At 48.5% G+C, this 17,370-nt stretch overlaps 1 protein-coding gene across 1 annotated transcript; it reads left to right on the plus strand.

Moving 5' to 3' along the window:
- Nucleotides 1-402: 402 nt before the first annotated feature.
- CLDN15 (claudin 15) lies at nucleotides 403-14,043 on the plus strand. Its single transcript, XM_033170627.1, has 5 exons — nucleotides 403-965; nucleotides 9,008-9,172; nucleotides 11,209-11,290; nucleotides 11,994-12,104; nucleotides 13,842-14,043. Exons 1-5 carry the CDS (start codon nucleotides 749-751, stop codon nucleotides 13,945-13,947), a joined length of 681 nt encoding a protein of 226 aa, XP_033026518.1. The 5' UTR covers nucleotides 403-748; the 3' UTR covers nucleotides 13,948-14,043.
- Nucleotides 14,044-17,370: the final 3,327 nt, after the last annotated feature.

Here is a 17,370-nt window from a genome sequence, read left to right on the forward strand (position 1 = left end):
GATCCAGGAGGAGCGAAGGACCGTTGACTCATCACAGTGTCTCTCACACAAAGGACCGTCTAATGTCCGTCTCTGGTTGTTAAATTTAGCAGGACAGGCAGCGAAACTGTCCAATATTAACGGGACTCTCTCGAGTCCAAGGGGTCGCTCCGCTCCGCGCGCCGGATCTTCATCACCCTCCCACGCCTTTCCGGACCTGAAGGAAGACAGGGGGCGTTCTTGGGTGCAAGTGTGTGACACACACATAGCGTCTTACATCTCCCGCCCCACATCAAAAAGGAGCGTTGCCAGAGCAGATACACGATCGTCGGTGCCCGATCCTGCAAGCGCATTCAAACATCTGGAGAGAAAGTTTGTGGGAGGGAGGGGGAAACTTGCACTGCGGCTCCACCCCCGCCTGGCCCACACCGCTATTCTCCCCACCCCAAAAGCACCTGCCTTCTTGATCCCTCCTCCCCATGCCTCTTAGAGGGGGGTGGACTTTGGTCCAGATCCTGACGTCACTTGGAGGGGGGGGCTGCCTCTGCCTTTACCTGCCAGCCCGCGCAGTTTCTGAGTCCAAAGGAAACCTCGTCGAAGGTTGTCACTTCTGCAGCAGCGCGTCTTCGCCCGTCGGGGCTTCTCCCTTTTGCCTGCCTGCTTGCCAGACCACCCACCACTCCCCTCCACTCCCGGTTCCCGCCATCCCATAATCTGCCTTTGCCATCGCCATCCTCCTCTCGTCGTCGTCCTCCTCCTCTCCATCACCATGTCTATGATGCTGGAGACCGTCGGTTTTTTCCTGGCGACCATCGGCTGCGGGATGTTGGGGATCACACTCTACAACAGCTACTGGAGGGTCTCCACCATCTCCGGCAACGTCATCACCACGTCCACCATCTTCGAGAACCTGTGGCAGAGCTGCGCCACCGACTCCACGGGCGTCTACAACTGCTGGGAGTTCCAGTCGCTGCTGGAGCTGCCAGGTGAGCGGCAGGGGAGGAGGGAAAGCGGCGGAGGGGTCCTCGGATCTCACAGGACAGGAAGGCAGGTTGGCATCCATGCATAAGGGAAGTGGGAAGGCGAGTGGCAGCCGGGTGACCATTGGCAGCAGGACATCGATTGGCCATGGGAATGAGAGCGAATGCCCATGGGAATGGCACCAGGTGGCCATGGGAGTGAATCAGGTGACCATGGGGATGACATGTCTTGTCTATGGGAAGGACACTATATGACATACGAACGCAAGAAGAGCTTGCTGCAGGCATAGACCAACTCGGCCCTGCAGGTGTTTTGGGACTACAACTCCCATCATCCCTGACCACTGGTCCTGTTAGCTAGGGATGATGGGAGTTGTAGTCCCAAAACATCAGCAGGGCCGAGTTTGCCTAGGCCTGGCTTGCTGGATCAGGCCAATGGCCTGTCTTAGCCCAGCATCCTGTTCTCCCAGTGGCCAACCAGATGCCTGTGGTAAACCAGCAAGCAGAATTCAAGCGCAACAGAATCCTCTCCCCCTGTGGTTTCTCTTCAGAAGCAATGTTGCCTGCTGCTTTAGTACCATCCTGGCTAGTAGCCTTTGACAGCCCTCTCCTCTCCTCCATGTTTCTGTCTAATCCTCTTTTAAAGCCTCCTTCCATCACTGCCTCCTGTGGAAGTGAGTTCCCTAGTTTAACAAAGTGCTTTCACGGTGGCAGCCAAGGAGAATGATTCCGAGTGGCCATGGGAATGGCACCAAGGGGTCATGGAAATGGCTCCGAATGGCAGCTTGCATCCCAGGGGCATCCCAGAATAGTTTCTTTTCTACCCGCTTCCACCCATGCACAGGCTCCAGTCTATTTTCCTGCTGGGCAGCTCTTAGTAGGCATCAGGGTGGGTTTCTGGGCAAAACCCACCCAGGCCGAGTCCCTTCCCATTGGATCTGTTGCAGCAGATTCCTGAAGAGATCCCTTCCTCTCTTTACCCCTTTCCTCGAGGCTGGATGCTTCGCCTTTACATTCGTTTCTGGAAAAGTGGGGTGATGGGGGACCAGACTTGTTACACCACCTGCCTGCGGCAGCTGGGATGCCACCCCAAAGGAGTGCTAGCTGGGTATATTTAAGTCCTTTGCCCATGCTCAGAGGTGCTTTGTTATTAGTTTGAATAGCGAATCTAGAGAACAGCTCGCCGAAGGCCGCCAGAAGAATTTTAAACTCTGCCCCTGGGATAAACTGCCAAATCATCATGTCCTATGTATTATGCTAGGCTAGCTTATATAACCAACAGCCAGTCGGACCTTTCAGCGGGCATGCAAAAGCCATGAAAGAAGTTCCTCTGAGCATGTGCAGAGCAATCTCCTTTTCCCATTAGATCTGGCTTCCATGCAGGCTTGAAACCTTCTGTTACATCTTTCTGCCAAGATTCTCCCGGATATTGAATAGTTGCACATCAGGCAGAAATTCAACAGATGTAGCTTCCATCAATATGGGAGAGTAATGCCCTTTCCCTTTCCCAACTAAGCACTGTTGGGCGGTGCGGGGAGGGGGGGGAGGCGTGCGATATATGGGTACAGCACCTGTTCGATTGACCATGTTGGAATTAAGACTTCTGTGTCAAAAAACAAACAAACACAGTCCTGAACCGTGCGACATTTTGATGCAGTGTTCTGGGGCATGTGCAGAGTGCTTTTCTCTCTCCGCACCCCTACACATGGGGAAGCGCCTTAGAGGGCGTGGGGGGGGGGGAAGATGCCGATTGTGAGCGTTTCTCCTAAAGCCCTGCAGGGGACAGCGATGAGCAATGAAATGATCTCCGATAGGAAAATGCCTACAAGAGAATCAACTGGCTTTTGGCTGCAACTGTTACCCCATACGCCAAACGGGGTTGTTATGTTAGTCTGCATCCTGGTAGGTTGTTTGCAGAATGGTTCTGCTAGCTGCAAACATTCAAAACAGCTGTGTATCATCTGCTGGCACGTGGGGGAAGGTAACATCATGGAAAAAAACAAAACAAAAGCCGTCCTTTCCAGGTGGCTGAAGGGGACTGGCGACAGTGTGCAAACGGAGGTTGCCAATTGCTTGCGCGCAGCTGTGCTTTTAACCGCACTGTGACGATTCCCTCTATTTATGTCCAGGCTTTGAGTGCCGTCGGTTATGTAGCCGAAATGGAACTTCCTTGCGCAAGGGGGATCCATCACGGGCAGCCTTAGAAGAACCCTAAAGTTTGTAGATATGTAGCAGGTGGCGCTGTGGGTTATTAAACCACAGATCCTAGGGCTTGCTGGATCAGAAGGTTGGCGGTTCAAATCCCTATGACGGGGTGAGCTCCCGTTGCTCGGTCCCTGCTCCTCCTGCCCACCTAGCAGTTTGAAAGCACGTCAAAGTGCAAGTAGATAAATAGGTACCGCTCCGGCGGGAAGGTAAACGGCGTTTAGTGCACTGCTCTGGTTCGCCAGAAAGCGGCGTAGTCATGCTGGCCACAAGACCCGGAAGCTATACGCCGACTCCCTCGGCCAATGAAGCGGGATGAGCAGAGTCGTCTGCGACTGGACCTAATGGTCAGGGTTCCCTTTACCTTTTAGAATGCTTTAGGAGGGGGGCGGGATTAAGGGAGAGAACTCCTCGCCCCCCAAAAGAGCTTCTGCCCAATAAGAACTGAGCAAACCTGGTGGCAGCAGAATGCTGACCGAGAGGGATGGAATGGAGTAACTTAAGAAAGGACATGACTGGCTGGCTTGCATCACGAACAGGAGCGTTTCAACAGGCGCCGCTTTGTTGTGCTTTACTAATATAAACGCAACTTTGAGAGGGGGCATTTGGTAGTAGATGGTCCTGTGTGGGTAGGGATGGAACAATCTGGCCACGTTGCTTTCTCTCAGCATCTGGTGTCCCCCCCCTCTAATCTTTACACTGAGATACAGTGTGGTGTAGTGGCTGGGCGACCTTAAGCCAGTCACTCACTCTCAACCTACCTTACAGGGTTGTTGTAAATGATGGAGTGGAGAGGAGGAGACCTGTTGCACCACCCTGAGCTCCTTGAGAAAAGACAGGATCTAAATGTCATAATAATAATAATAATTTTAAAAATCAGTTATTCACACCAGCTTGGGATTTGTTTGTTTATTTATTTATTTTTAAAGAACTCATGAAAATTCACTAGCATTCATAGTGTGAATTTATCATAACCCTTTTTTTTGCATGCAGTTTTGCTTAATGTACAAAAAAATAATTAAATCTGTCATTTTATGCAAAGCAATTCTCCCTAGCAGAATGCATTTGTATATGTTAGGCTCACAAATACATTTGAACAGGTTGTTTTCACTTATAAATGAATTCTCGTGCACACTTCACTCTGGTGTTCGCATTTTTTGTACACATTGCCAAGCTGAAGAACGGCACTGCCAAACTCACAAAGGTGTGAATGTTGAAGGGTGGCTCATGGCTGTGCTTTGATGGTTCACTTTTTGAAAGTGTGAGTTAGGTAGGTTCACCTTTGAATGCCAATGGGATCAAATTTCCCTTCCCATCTTTATGTGCAGGTCAGTGGGAGGGGACAGTCAATTGGAGGAGGCTTTGAGGTCTTCTTCTTTGCCAGGATCCCCCCCCCATCTCCTTCTCCTGGTATTCATTCCCGCCAGGTCATCAATCACCCCATCACGAGCAGGAACAGGCTCAGCCGAAGACATTTTGCTGCCTTGGGCAAAGAACAAGATGGTCCTCCTCCTGCCTCCCACACCCTCCATGTCACATAAAGATGATGAGTAGCAAGAGGACAGCATCCTTCAGGGCACCTGAGGACAGCAGGACAGTTTTTAGGGAGTGCAGGACACAGGCTGTGCGGCACACTTATCTCTCATCCTCCTTGCTAGGGAACAGCTAATCTGTCAATTTTGTTCTCTCCCAGTGTTTCATTTTTCCAGTCTTCAAGTCCAGCTCTCTACATTTTTACATCAGTTAGCAATTTTTAACTCTGCGAATAAATAAGTAAATTTAAATTCAATCCAACTTTTTTTAAAAGGTCTCGTGAAAAAAATCACCAGTGATTCCCCCCCCCCCAATATACATATTTTTGTATGCGGTTTTGCCTACTACAGTGGTACCTTGGTTCTCAAACTTGATCTGTTCCAGAAGTCCGTTCTAAAACCAAAGCGTTCCAAAACCTAGGCACACTTTCCCATAGAAAGTAATGCAAAACGGATCGATCCGTTCCAGACTTTTAAAAAAACAATCCCTAAAACAGCAATTTAACATGAATTTTACTATCTAATGAGACTACTGATCCATAAAATGAAAGCAATAATCAATGTACCGTACTATAAAATAAATAAGGCAGTATTGTAGATGATAAAAATTAAAATTATTATTTTTTCTTGCCTGCACTGATGATAGTCATTGTTTGGATTGGGGGGGGGGGCTTTTATCCATTTCCGCAGTCACACAATCAATCAATCAATCAATCAATCAGTAGCTGAACTGGGTTCCACACAGTCACATAAACAAATCAACCGAAAAAGCCTCAGAAACAAAAACGCAAAATAAATAGCAAAAAACAAAAGTGCCAAACTTAATCCGTTCCGGAAGTCCGTTTGACTTCCGAAATGTTTGAAACCCAAGGTGCAGCTTCTGTTTGGTGCAGGTGCCCCGGGAACAATAGCCGACAGTCGTATCGGGCGTTCGGCTTCCAAAAAACGTTTGAAAACCGGAACACTTACTTCCAGGTTTTCGACGTTTGAGAACCAAGGTACCACTGTATATACATTTTTGCCAGCACTTTCCACTAATAACAAACAATTTTTTTTGCATGCTATTTTCATGAATACAACGTGACTTTTTTCATGCACACACCACCCTGGTGCATTCTGTACACCATCACATTACTGGGATGGAGAACGGCACTGCAAACAGAAAGTTTGGCTTCCCTCTTCAGCTCAGTTGGAGTTTATTGAGCTGCGGGAGCCATTGGTACTTGGCCTATGTGTGAATCAGCGTGTTTGCCACAAGAAAGGGGCGGGTGGAGGTGGGAAGAAAGAGATTTCAACACCCGGACAATGAATTGAGGCAGGACTGATGACCACAGAGCTGTCCTCAGATCAGCAGGCAGGAGAGTCTGGGCCAAAAAGGATTTGAGCAGGGAATGGCAGAACCTGTTTCTTACTTCCCTGTTTATTCTCTGAGACACACCTCCTCTGGCACATTAGCTCTTCCCTACCACCCTTCCAGCAAAGATCTGGAATTGAAGCAGAAAGTGTGATGGAGGAAGAGGAGTGCAGATCTCCTATAGCGAGAGAGTGAGATGCGTGACAATGCTGGACAAGGATTCAGAGTCAAATCAGTTTGGGCAGTGGAACCCGCATGCTCCAGCTGTTCCTTTCTTACCAGGGAGAGTCTGTGTTGTTCCTGTGGGGCTTTTCAGCGGGGAACTTGTCTGCTGCAAATTATTGCCCACATTTTTTTAAGCCATTGCTTTCATGGGCGTAGTAGTAGCCAGGATTTATGTTGTGCGGGGCAGGGGGCAAGACACCCTCCTGTCGCCATCCTCTGTCTGGTTCTGTCTAGCAGACTCAGAATGAAATGTCTCAGCAGCAGTTGTTTCCAGTTACTTTCTTTTGAACCCAAGGGCTCAGAAAAAGCTGCCAAAATCTTTGTACCATTTCTACTTTTAGTTTTTCTGTTTTTTTCTTGAAATTTTTTAAAAATTAATTTTCAATTACAATAATCCAATAAAAGGCTCGTTTTAACATTGCCAAATTATAATACCATTAATAATGCCAATCGTTCAAAAGCCAAATTATACAATTTAGGTGGTCCCCCACATGCTAGAGTTGATGATTTGATGATTTACAGTATTTCTGCATTCCAAAATCTTATAAATTTTCATTACCACAACTGCAATTTTAACGACTTCCATCTGCATTAACACATTAAATGATTTATAGTTCCACAGGTGAAGCATTCAAACCCTCTCTTTGTTCTTCTTGTGTCTGACAATTATTCTGTCCATGATGTTTCTTCCTCAATTTCTACTTTTAATTCAGTGATGGAGCTTCATGCTCTTGCACCGGGGGCGGGAAGCAGGCGGGGCAGGGCCTGGCACGCCCCGCCCCCTAGCCCCGCCCTTCCTACACCAGTGTTTTAGTTAAGTACAGTGGTACCTCGGGTTAAGAACCTAATTCGTTCTGGAGGTCCGTTCTTAACCTGAAACTTTTCTTAACCTGAGGTACCACTTTAGCTAATGGGGCCTCCCGCTGCCGCCACCCTGCCACCGCCACACAATTTCTGTTCTCATCCTGAAGCAAAGTTCTTAACCCGAGATACTATTTCCGGGTTAGCGGAGTCTGTAACCCGAAGCGTCTCTAACCCAAGGTACCACTGTATTTTTATTTACTGTATTTACTTGATTTCAGTGGGGGGGCAGCTGCTTCCCCCCCCCCCGCCCTGCCTCCCCCGGCTATGTCCATGTTTGCCTTCTTAAAATGTGAACGTTGGTTCCTTTCGGAGAAATCTGAGTTTGTTCTTTTTAAAAAGGAACTTTCCAAGTTCTGTTCTAGGGGGTGGTCTGAGAGGACATCAGGCGACGGCCACCTTGTTTGAAACTAAAGCAAATCTGGGTCTGGTCTGTGCCCAGGGAACTGCACAATGTGTCACCTTGGTTTCCCTGATGGAAGAAAGGCAGGATCCAAAAGCAAGAAGATCAATGGATAATTAAACCAGGGCTGGCATTACCATGGAGCAAAAGGAAGCACTAGTGCAGGGCAACAACTTCACGCACCCAGCCTCTATCTCTGTGTACCTTAAAACACACACACTCACACACACACACACACACAAAAGTGATATGCGGAAGGTCAAATGGTTAAAAATTGCATTTTAAAGAGCCATTGATTTAGCTTATTTGCTTGTGGGAAGCGTTATCAACAGGGTTCAAACAGTCACACCCCCACCCCCCACCCCAAGAAAAGGTAAAGGGATTTGTGGTTTTGGCATGCACAGCTTGGTTTCATTGCTTATATGACAATAGCTCTCAGTGTGTGTATAGTGTGTGTGTGTGTGTGTGAAAGAGAGAGAGAGAGCTAGACTACTGGGCAAAACCACAGGTGTGGAAAAACTCTTCAAATGACACCTTTGCTTTACTCCAAAAGCCAACTTTCCGGAACCCGAGGTTAATACCATGCCCAGGGGGTTGTGGGAGGCAGAAAAAATATCTAACGGGATTGTTTTGCCATGTTTTTGTGTTACCAATTTCAATTACCGATGTTTTCCCATGTTCCGAAGGAATTGCTTTATTGCGTATTTGAGTTACATATGGGTTTTTTAATAATGGATTTTATACTTGCAAACTGCTAGACCAATACTTGGAGTCGTTGATGATGTGGGTTAGTAAACTGACACTGAGTCCCAAACAGGCAGAGGTGTTAGGCGACCCGAATTCTCACATCCTGGAGGTGTGGAGATGGCCCCCTTTGGACTGAGATGACTTGGCCACTGAACACCACACTCTGGTAACCTCCAGGTCAGATTATTGCAAAGCGCTCTGCGTGGGTCCGCCTTTGAAGAGCTCTTCAGTTGCTCCAGAGTTCAGCAGCCAGATTACTGTGTTTAGGGCTTGCATGTTTAGAACTCATTCCTGTTTTAAAACAGCTGCACTTTGAGCAATTGTGAGGCCCAATTCAAGGTGCTCACATTAGTGTTTAAAGCCCTAAATGACTCAGGCCCCCAATAACCTGAGAGACTACCTCCTTCCCTACAGACCCTAAGATGGGAGGAGCATGAGGCTCTCAGTCTCAGCGTTGTGGGTTCGAGCCCCACGTTGGGCAAAAGATTCCTGCATTGCAGGGGGTTGGACTTGATGACTCTGCGGTCCCTTCCAACTCTATGATTCTGTGACCCTCTCATTTGTTCCACCACCCTCAGAAGTTCGGATGGTAGCTGTGGCCCCGGAGTGTGCATTCTCTGCGGCAGCCCCTGAGTTGGGAAACTCTAACCCAAATTTGAGGATTGTGTTGGAAAGGTATGCCTGGGTCAACACTGAGCGCTTTTTCGCTATTCCTCTCCAGCTTACCTGCAGGCGTCCCGAGCCCTCATGATCAGTGCGTTGGTGCTGGGCTTCTTGGGGATCCTGTGCGGCATGTTGGGTCTGCAGTGCACCAAGGTGGCAGAGGGGAACCCCAATGTCAAGGCAAAGATGGCGGCTTTCGCGGGCTGCATGTTCATCTTGGCTGGTAAGTGGAGCGAATAGAGGGAGCCTTACGACTGTTGACCAAGACGGAAATTACTTGCTGAGCAATGTTCCTGGATTCAAAGCTGGAGATAGTTCATAAGCCTTTTGGTTGGAGTGGGGAACCTCTCTTATCTGGCACTGGGGATTCTGCCCCCTGGACACACCCCTCTTCCCAGACCACACCCACTTAGTAGCCCTATTTACTGTCAGTGGCTCCTGGCTGGTTGCCCAGGAAAGTATAAAGGAATAGTTTTTTACCATCTTTTTTTAAATTTCAGTCTTCACAGAGAGAGGCTATAGAACCCAGCCTCTTGTATAATGGCATTGTCCTGAATGAATCTCTCCCACCTCCTCATTCGTCATTCTCATCGCCTCCTCTACAGGTGCTGCTACGTGCCCTCTGTCTTTGAGCTCTTTGCTCTCCTACTTTTAAGGCTTGCCAGGTTCTGGGAGATGGAGGGTCTGGAATGCTTTCTAATAACAACGTGTCAGCCGGGTGTTGTTCTGGCCCTCCCATGATTTCCCAGCTTTCCCCCTCATCTGCCTCTGAGCTGTGACCTCCCTCAAACCCCTGTTGTAAATCTATACTGTCTTTCTCTTCCTCCTCCCTGGAAGGGTCAGGATGGGGAGGCAGTCTCCACCATTCCTCCTCTGCCCAGTCCCTGACACTTACAGGTGAAACTCGAAAAATTAGAATATCGTGGAAAGGTTCATTTCTTTCAGTAATTCAACTTAAAAGGTGTAACTAATATATGAGATAGACTCATGACATGCAAAGCGAGATATGTCAAGCCTTTATTTGTTATAATTGTGATGATTATGACGTGCAGCTGATGAGAACCCCAAATTAACAATTTCAACTTTGGGGTTTTCATCAGCTGTGCGCCATAATCATCACAATTATAACAAGCAAAGGCTTGACATATCTCGCTTTGCATGCCATGAGTCTATCTCATATATTAAACTCCAGTAGCTAATGAAAAAAAATTGCTTACATAAATGGACTTTTCCACGATATTCTAATTTTTCGAGTTTCACCTGTACATATCCTTCCCAGAGTGTTTTTGCTTGGCTGCAATGGGTCCTTGAATTCTGACAAGGCCTCTCACTTGCTTGGATGGAGAATAAGAAAGGGGAGGGTATGAACATTATGTACAGATATTATTTATTTGTGTAGCTGAAGCCATTGCTTCAAAAAACATAAGACAAAATACATAAAACAGAATTAAATGCATTACACAGCTAAACTATTTCTTAAAACCAGGCATTCTGTCATAAGAGTCTGCTGCTCGGAAGCATTTTAACTATAAACCCTACAAGCTTTTCTCCCTAAAATTGGTGCTGTAAAGGCAAAAGAGGTGCTGTGTGTACAAAGTGGTGTGTGGAGGAACTATCCAATTGTACAAAGCTAGATGCAAAATTGACATCAGCTGCTCATGTCCATTTTTTCCTCTGGCTCCACCCAACATTGCCACTTGTCTCTTGGAAGGTCCCACAGATGGGAACCTGGCCCTCCGTCTGAAAGTGGTTCCCCACCCCTGCTTGGAGTCTCCTAGCGGCTGCAAGAAACACAGAAAAAGCAGGGGAAGGTTGCCATTGTTTTATCTCCTGCCACATCGGGAAATTTCATGAAACTGGGGGAGGAACCTTTCTCAGCCTGAGGGTGTTATCTCCTTAATAAACAATGTTGTGGGGACCATATGCCCAGCCACACAAACACCAGAAGTTTCTACATACATGGATGTGCTTAAACACACACACACACACACACATAAACAAACCTCTCCATCTGGGCATCATCACAGTTCAGGGACACATTCCAGCCTTGCAAAAACATTCAAGGAGGGTGCAGAGCAAGGCTGTGACTTGTGGAGGATCTCAAGGGCCAGACTGAAGAATCTTAAGGGCCGCATTTGACCCCTGGTTCTTTCCCAAGTAAGTCTTAATCCTCCTCTGCTGGTGATTGTTGACAGTCTGCAGAGATGTGACGGGGCTTCATCCTGTCCTAAACAACCTTTCTTTTTTCTCCTTGTTCAGGTATCTGCGGGATGGTGACCATCTCCTGGTACGCCTTCAATATTACCCGGGATTTCTTTAACCCCCTCTTTGTCGGCACAAAGTAAGTCTGCCAAGCGGCAGGAGGGGCGGGGGCGGGGTGTCAGATCAAAGGACGCCGAACAACAATGAAATAGGGGAAGAGAGGCAGTGCTTCTTTCTAGACTGTCTTAACGACTGGGTCTTTCTTTACAATGACTTTACTGCAATACATAAATTAATTAATTAAATTAGCACTAGCACTAGCGGACTTTAAGGACACATTTCACCCAGGCAAAAGCATTTAGGGTGCCTCATGGGACCAGGTAGGGGGTGTGGCCTGAAGATATGAGGCGTTGCCTGGGGAGAGGGGGAGTGGCCTGGGGCCAATTAGAGAGGACTGGGCGGGCTGCATTTGGCCCCTGGGCCTACAGTTCCTGACCCCTGTTTTATAGGACATGCCCTTGACTGTTTATGCGTATTGTAAGAGTCAAGGGTAAAGAATTTTATTATCCGTGTAGTTTAGTTGACCCCAGCACAGGGGCAGGGAGCCTGTGGCCCTCCAGATGGTGTTGGGCTGCAACTCCCAACATCCCTGACCATTGGGCTTGCTGGCTGCAGGGGCTGATGGGATCGGGATTCCAACCGCATCATCACTGGCATGCCATGTTTTTCGCCAACATTTCCCCCCCCCATGTTTGCTTTTGCAAACTGAATTCCTTTTGGATGACAAAATGTGATGAAAGGATTTTAACCAAGATTCCTTTGGGATGGTTTCCAACGTGCAGGTATGAAATTGGACCTGCCCTCTACCTGGGCTGGAGCGCCTCACTGCTTGTGATAATTGGAGGAGGATGCCTGTTCAGTTCGTGTAAGACCCATTTGTCCCAGGACAAGAGGTGAGAGCAGTGCTGGCTCCAGACGTTTTGTGGGGTGGGTAGAGGGGCTTGTGGCTTCCTCCCTTTCCCCCTCTGGGTCCTAGCTGAAAGACCATGTGCGCAGCCTGGGAGTCATTTTGGACTCACAGCTGTCCGTGGAGGCGCAGGTCAATTCTGTGTCCAGGGCGGCTGTCTACCAGCTCCATCTGGTACGCTTGCTGAGACCCTACCTGCCCGCAGACTGTCTTGCCAGAGTGGTGCATGCTCTAGTTATCTCTCGCTTGGATTACTGCAATGTGCTCTATGTGGGGCTACCTTTGAAGGTGACCTGGAAACTACAACTAATCCAGAATGTGGCAGCTAGACTGGTGGCTGGGAGTGGCCACCAAGACCATATAACACTGGTCCTGAAAGACCTACATTGGTTCCCAGCAGGGGCGTCTTAGCCATAGAGGCTAGTGGCATGGGGAACCACGGCACCACATTCTGGAGGGCACCAGAGAAGAGGCAGAGGCTGGACGTGGCACCTCCCGGCATCAGCTTGCCGCCCTCGCCCGCCTCTGCCATTCTGCCGCGCGCCTGGTCCCTTGTCCCGTTGGAGGAGCCGCCCTCCAGCTGCTGCCTGCCCGGAGGGAAACGTGGGCGGATCCCGGCCAAGGCGAGGTGGCCTTGCTAAGCTTTCAGCTGCCCAAGTCTCTCACCATCGATGCCAACTTAGCCACGGATGTGTGTGGGATCTTGCCCGCTGCGCCTTTACAAGAAGGCAGTTTACCACTGGGGAAAAGGGGGGAAGCTGCACCTGATGAGCTGCTGCCTGCTTTGCAGCGGATGAAGATGCAGGAGCTTGGTGCAGGGTCCATGGGTAAAAATGGAAGTCCCAAGCTGACAGGGGCGTGGGGGAGCGGGGCGGGGCGCCGGAGGGATCTTTGAACCACGGCGTGGCCCCGGATAGGCTTAAGATGGCCCTGGTTCCCGGTACGTTTCTGAGCACAATTCAAAGTGTTGGTGCTGACCTTTAAAGCCCTAAATGGCCTTGGCCCAGTATACCTGAAGGAGCACCTCCAGCCCCATTGTTCTGCCCAGACACTGAGGTCCACCTCGGAGGGCCTTCTGGCGGTTGCCTCACTGCGTGAAGTGACGTTACAGGGAACCAGGCAGAGGGCTTTCTCGGTGGTGGCGCCCGCCCTGTGGAACGGCGTCCCATCAGATGTCAAGGAAATAAACAACTATCTGACTTTTAGAAGACATCTGAAGGCAGCCCTGTTTAGGGAAGTTTTAAATGTTTGTTGTTTTATTGTGTTTTTAATATCCTGTTGGAAGCCGCCCAGAGTGGCTGCGGAGACCCGGCCAGATGGGTGGGTGTATAAGTAATAAATTATTATTATTATTATTATTATTACCCGGAAGGAAAAGGGAAGGCAATGAGAGGTTGTCATGTGACTTCCTGCCTTATGGCTATTTGTCCACCTAGCTTAGAATTGTCTTCTCCAGGGACAGGGAGCCTGGGTACCTCCAGAGGTTGCTGGACTCCAACTCCCATCAGCTCCAGCCAGCATGACCAATGGTCAGGGATGATGACAGTTGCAGCCTCACAAAATCTTTGGAAGGCCACGGGTTCTCTTATAAAGTGGGATGGTTATGAAAACAGCAAGAAAAGGGGGTGGGGGCAATTCTGAGAGGAAGCAACAAGGCCGAAGCCACGTCGAAATTTATCGAAGAGCAACCCCCTCCCCAACATCTGTTTTTGTGTCTTCACAGCTACACTTATCCATACAAGTCAGCCCCTGCCAACACAGCCCCTCGCCCCCGCAGGGAGTCTAACGCCAGCAGCAACGGGAAGTATGGCAAGAACGCTTACGTCTGAGCTTTGCAGTGGGGTGTGGCCACCTCTCTCCGTTTGCATTTTTCCAAGAGAGACGTTTTCAGATGCTTTCCTGGTTGCACAGGAACCCAAAGGCTTTTTTTTTTTTTTTTTGCAAGCCATGGTAGGAAGGGCTCTCTTTCTCTCTCTCATATCCCACTCTCTGCTCCAATTCCTTTGGACATTTCTGGTGATGATGATGGTAATAGGAACTGGACAGAGCCACTGAATCCACAACCAACCCTGGAAAATGCTGCATGGTGTTCAGTTCTTCAATGCGGAGGAGAGCTGTCTACATATAATGATTTTGCCTTCCTTCTCCTCTGAATGGAGACGGTTCCCTGTTGGGTCAGCTAACCCTGGGCTTGCTAGGTTTTGGCCAGCGTGTCATTGGGGAGCAGATGGCTTCTTAAAACGACAGAGGCAGGGGATGAAATCACACCATTTCTCTTGTGAGAAATGACTTCCAGACATTTGCACAGGTCATATGCGCTTGGTGATTGGGAGAGAGGCCAAAAAAGATTTTGAACGTGCTCAGAGGAACTGGTTTTTATCATTACTTCCTACAGCGCAAAACGCCAAATACTTGGATTGGTCTCTATGGGGAAAAGAAGTAGTCTGAACTCAAATTCACTTGTAAATAGCAACAAAATAGTATTTTCTGTAGGTTTTGTACCCCCTACCTCCGCACACCCCAACAACACCCACAATTATTGAGTTTTCTGGATGGGGGGGGAATGGTATTGAATCAGGATGACAGTACTGAATAAGGCTTGCTGATACAGAATAGGATTGCTTTGAGGATTCGTAAGACGAACTTTTAAGATGTGGCTTTTTAAAGCTGCCCTCCCCATTAGACTTCCACTCCCATCAGCCCCAGTCAGCTTGGTCTGGGATAATTGGGAAGTGCAGTCCAAGCATAGACAGAAGACCTCAGATTCCCACTCCCTGAAGTAGCAAAGTGGCTTCAAAATGTCAAAAAAACCTAGACACCCTGTAGAAATGTAAGCTTTTACAAGAACTATCAGGTCTCGTGTTGTAAAGCAAAGTAGCATTGCTTCTGTATCTCATCCCTCTCTTACTAGCCTTAGGGTTTTTTGATTGCTTTTTTGTATTTGAAGATGGGGATCAGGTAGATCAAAAGATCCGGTGCTTTGTCATCATTCATCAAGCATGGCATTGGGTGTATATATTATCTCCAGCAATTCACAGCTGAAAATACAGTTTTGGGTACTTCCTGGTTCCGCTAGGAGTCTCTCCCTCACCCCACCCCCAATTATTACCTACGGCTTAGAGCACACCTCTGCCACCTTTCAGATTAGCACTAGCTACTATCCCCTGGTTTATTCCACGGCAGCTCCTCCTACTCTGGTGCTCTCCAGATGTGGTTGAACTACAACTCCCATCTTCTCTGACCATTGGCCACGGTGGCTGGAGCTGACCAGAGATGAGTGTCCAGCGTCATTTGAAGGGCATCAGGTCAGGGAAAGTGGCTCCACAGCAGGGATCAATGTTATAATCTCTGCAGAGTTACAAATCACCCTGTGAAAGGCACAGCAACATGGGCTGGTTGAAAAGTTGGCAACCAAAGGTAAGCCTTTGTTCTGCAATAACACCTCCTGGCTTGGCTCCTGAAACAGGGTGTGTAAGAAAATTGAGGTCACCCTTTCATGCAGTGTTGCTGGTTTGGAAATTTCTGCTGAAAGGGCCGTGTCAGCCTTCATCCCGGCGGGCAGGAAAGTTCAGATGCAGCTGGAGGTGCATATTGAAAAGTTTTGCATTTCAGGATATGACACACCAAGCTGGTGACTTGAAAGCTCTCCAAAAAGCTCTGGTTGAAAGGGATCACTACTTCTGACAATTACACATAAGGAGGTTAATAATAGCACCTGGACTCTGGACTTGTACAGAATGTTCAACAGCTCCTCTTTGTGATAAGTGTTACTCAAAAGATACTCAACGCGGAGATACGGCAGCCTGGGGTAACTTGGCCTCCCTCCATCTGAGAAGAGGAGCAACTGGACTCCTACAGATAAGAAAACGCGAATTTTGCTTTGACTTTGAACCAAGTCTTTGCTCACTCAATGCTGAGAAAAACAACTCTGGGAGCACATGACCTGTGCGCTAGAAGCACTACCTTGTACATTTCAGATTTATATATTATATATATAAAATGAACATTGTTTTAAATGACAATTGACTGGTGTCTGCTGTTTACAATCAGCTGCAGGAACCCAACTAAAATAAAAGCAGGATTCTTAATCAGAACTAAAGTAGGGCAACCCAGCCAGGACTTGATGGCCAAGTCCTACAACCAAGTGCTCCGAAATGACCACTTTGGAGCAGACTTCACTGGCAATGATCCATGTTCCGATCTTTTCATCCAGGAGCTGCCCATCACAACCCCAACTCTTACCACACTGACACACACACACACAAACAAACAAACAAAAAAAGGCTCTTTGCATCTAGGGACAATGGTAAATTGAGCTCCATAATCTTCACAACCTTGCAATGTCCTATCATTCCTCTCCCCATCCCTAATTGCAGGAGGGCCAACCCCCCCCCCCCTATCCTGATACTGCCTGGGGGCTCCGGATCCTGCTGCCAGTAGCAGGGAAAGAAGTCCTTTCAGCAGCGCGGTGTACCGAATCCACTTATGTTTGCTCCCAAGGCGTAACATACTGGATTTGGCAAAGTCTTGCAAGTTGTTCTGGGTTCGTTGATACACAAGAGAGACCAGAGAAAGGCATGGTTAAACTACCTTGCTCTCCCTAACACGGAACACACTGAAGGCAAATGTGGGTGTCCTGTGGGTGTCCATGTTGGACTACAACTCCCATCATCCCTCACCACGGGTGATGCTGGGTGAGACTTGTCTGACATCTAGAGGGCCACAGGTCCGCATCCTGCCATGCATGCCCCACCAAGTTCTAGTGAAGTGTATAGGCTTGTACCTGCAACTCACCTCTCTCCTTGCAAACCTGGGCAGAAGGCATTAGTAAATCGTTTTTGGGAGGGGTGTGTGGGTGTCACAAAGGGTTCCTCCCTTAATAGGCGAGGTCAGCTCGATAATGCCAGATAAAGGTCTTCATTGCAGAAAGACCTTTGCTTTTGTAGGACTTAAAATGGGGCTGGAGGAGACTCTTGAGAGTCCCATGGACTGCAAAAAGATCAAACATATCCACCCTTAAAGAAATCAGCCCTGAGTGCTCACTGGAAGGACAGATCCTGAAGTTGAGGCTCCAGTACTTTGGCCACCTCATGAGAAGAGAAGACTCCCTAGAAAAGACCCTGATGTTGGGAAAGATGGGGGGCACAAGGAGAAGGGGGCGACAGAGGACGAGATGGTTGGACAGTGTTCTCGAAGCGACTGGCATGAGTTTGGCCAAACTGCGAGAGGCAGTGAAAGATAGGCGTGCCTGG

The sequence above is a fragment of the Lacerta agilis genome, chromosome 14 (genome assembly GCF_009819535.1).
Source record: "Lacerta agilis isolate rLacAgi1 chromosome 14, rLacAgi1.pri, whole genome shotgun sequence".
Classification (NCBI taxonomy): Eukaryota; Metazoa; Chordata; class Lepidosauria; order Squamata; family Lacertidae; genus Lacerta; species Lacerta agilis.

Coding starts and splice junctions, on each gene's coding strand:
- CLDN15 (XM_033170627.1), top strand. CDS start 749: ATGTCTATGATGCTGGAGACCGTCGGTTTTTTCCTGGCGACCATCGGC. Junction 966..9,007: donor GTCGCTGCTGGAGCTGCCAG/GTGAGCGGCAGG, acceptor ATTCCTCTCCAG/CTTACCTGCAGGCGTCCCGA. Junction 9,173..11,208: donor CTGCATGTTCATCTTGGCTG/GTAAGTGGAGCG, acceptor CTCCTTGTTCAG/GTATCTGCGGGATGGTGACC.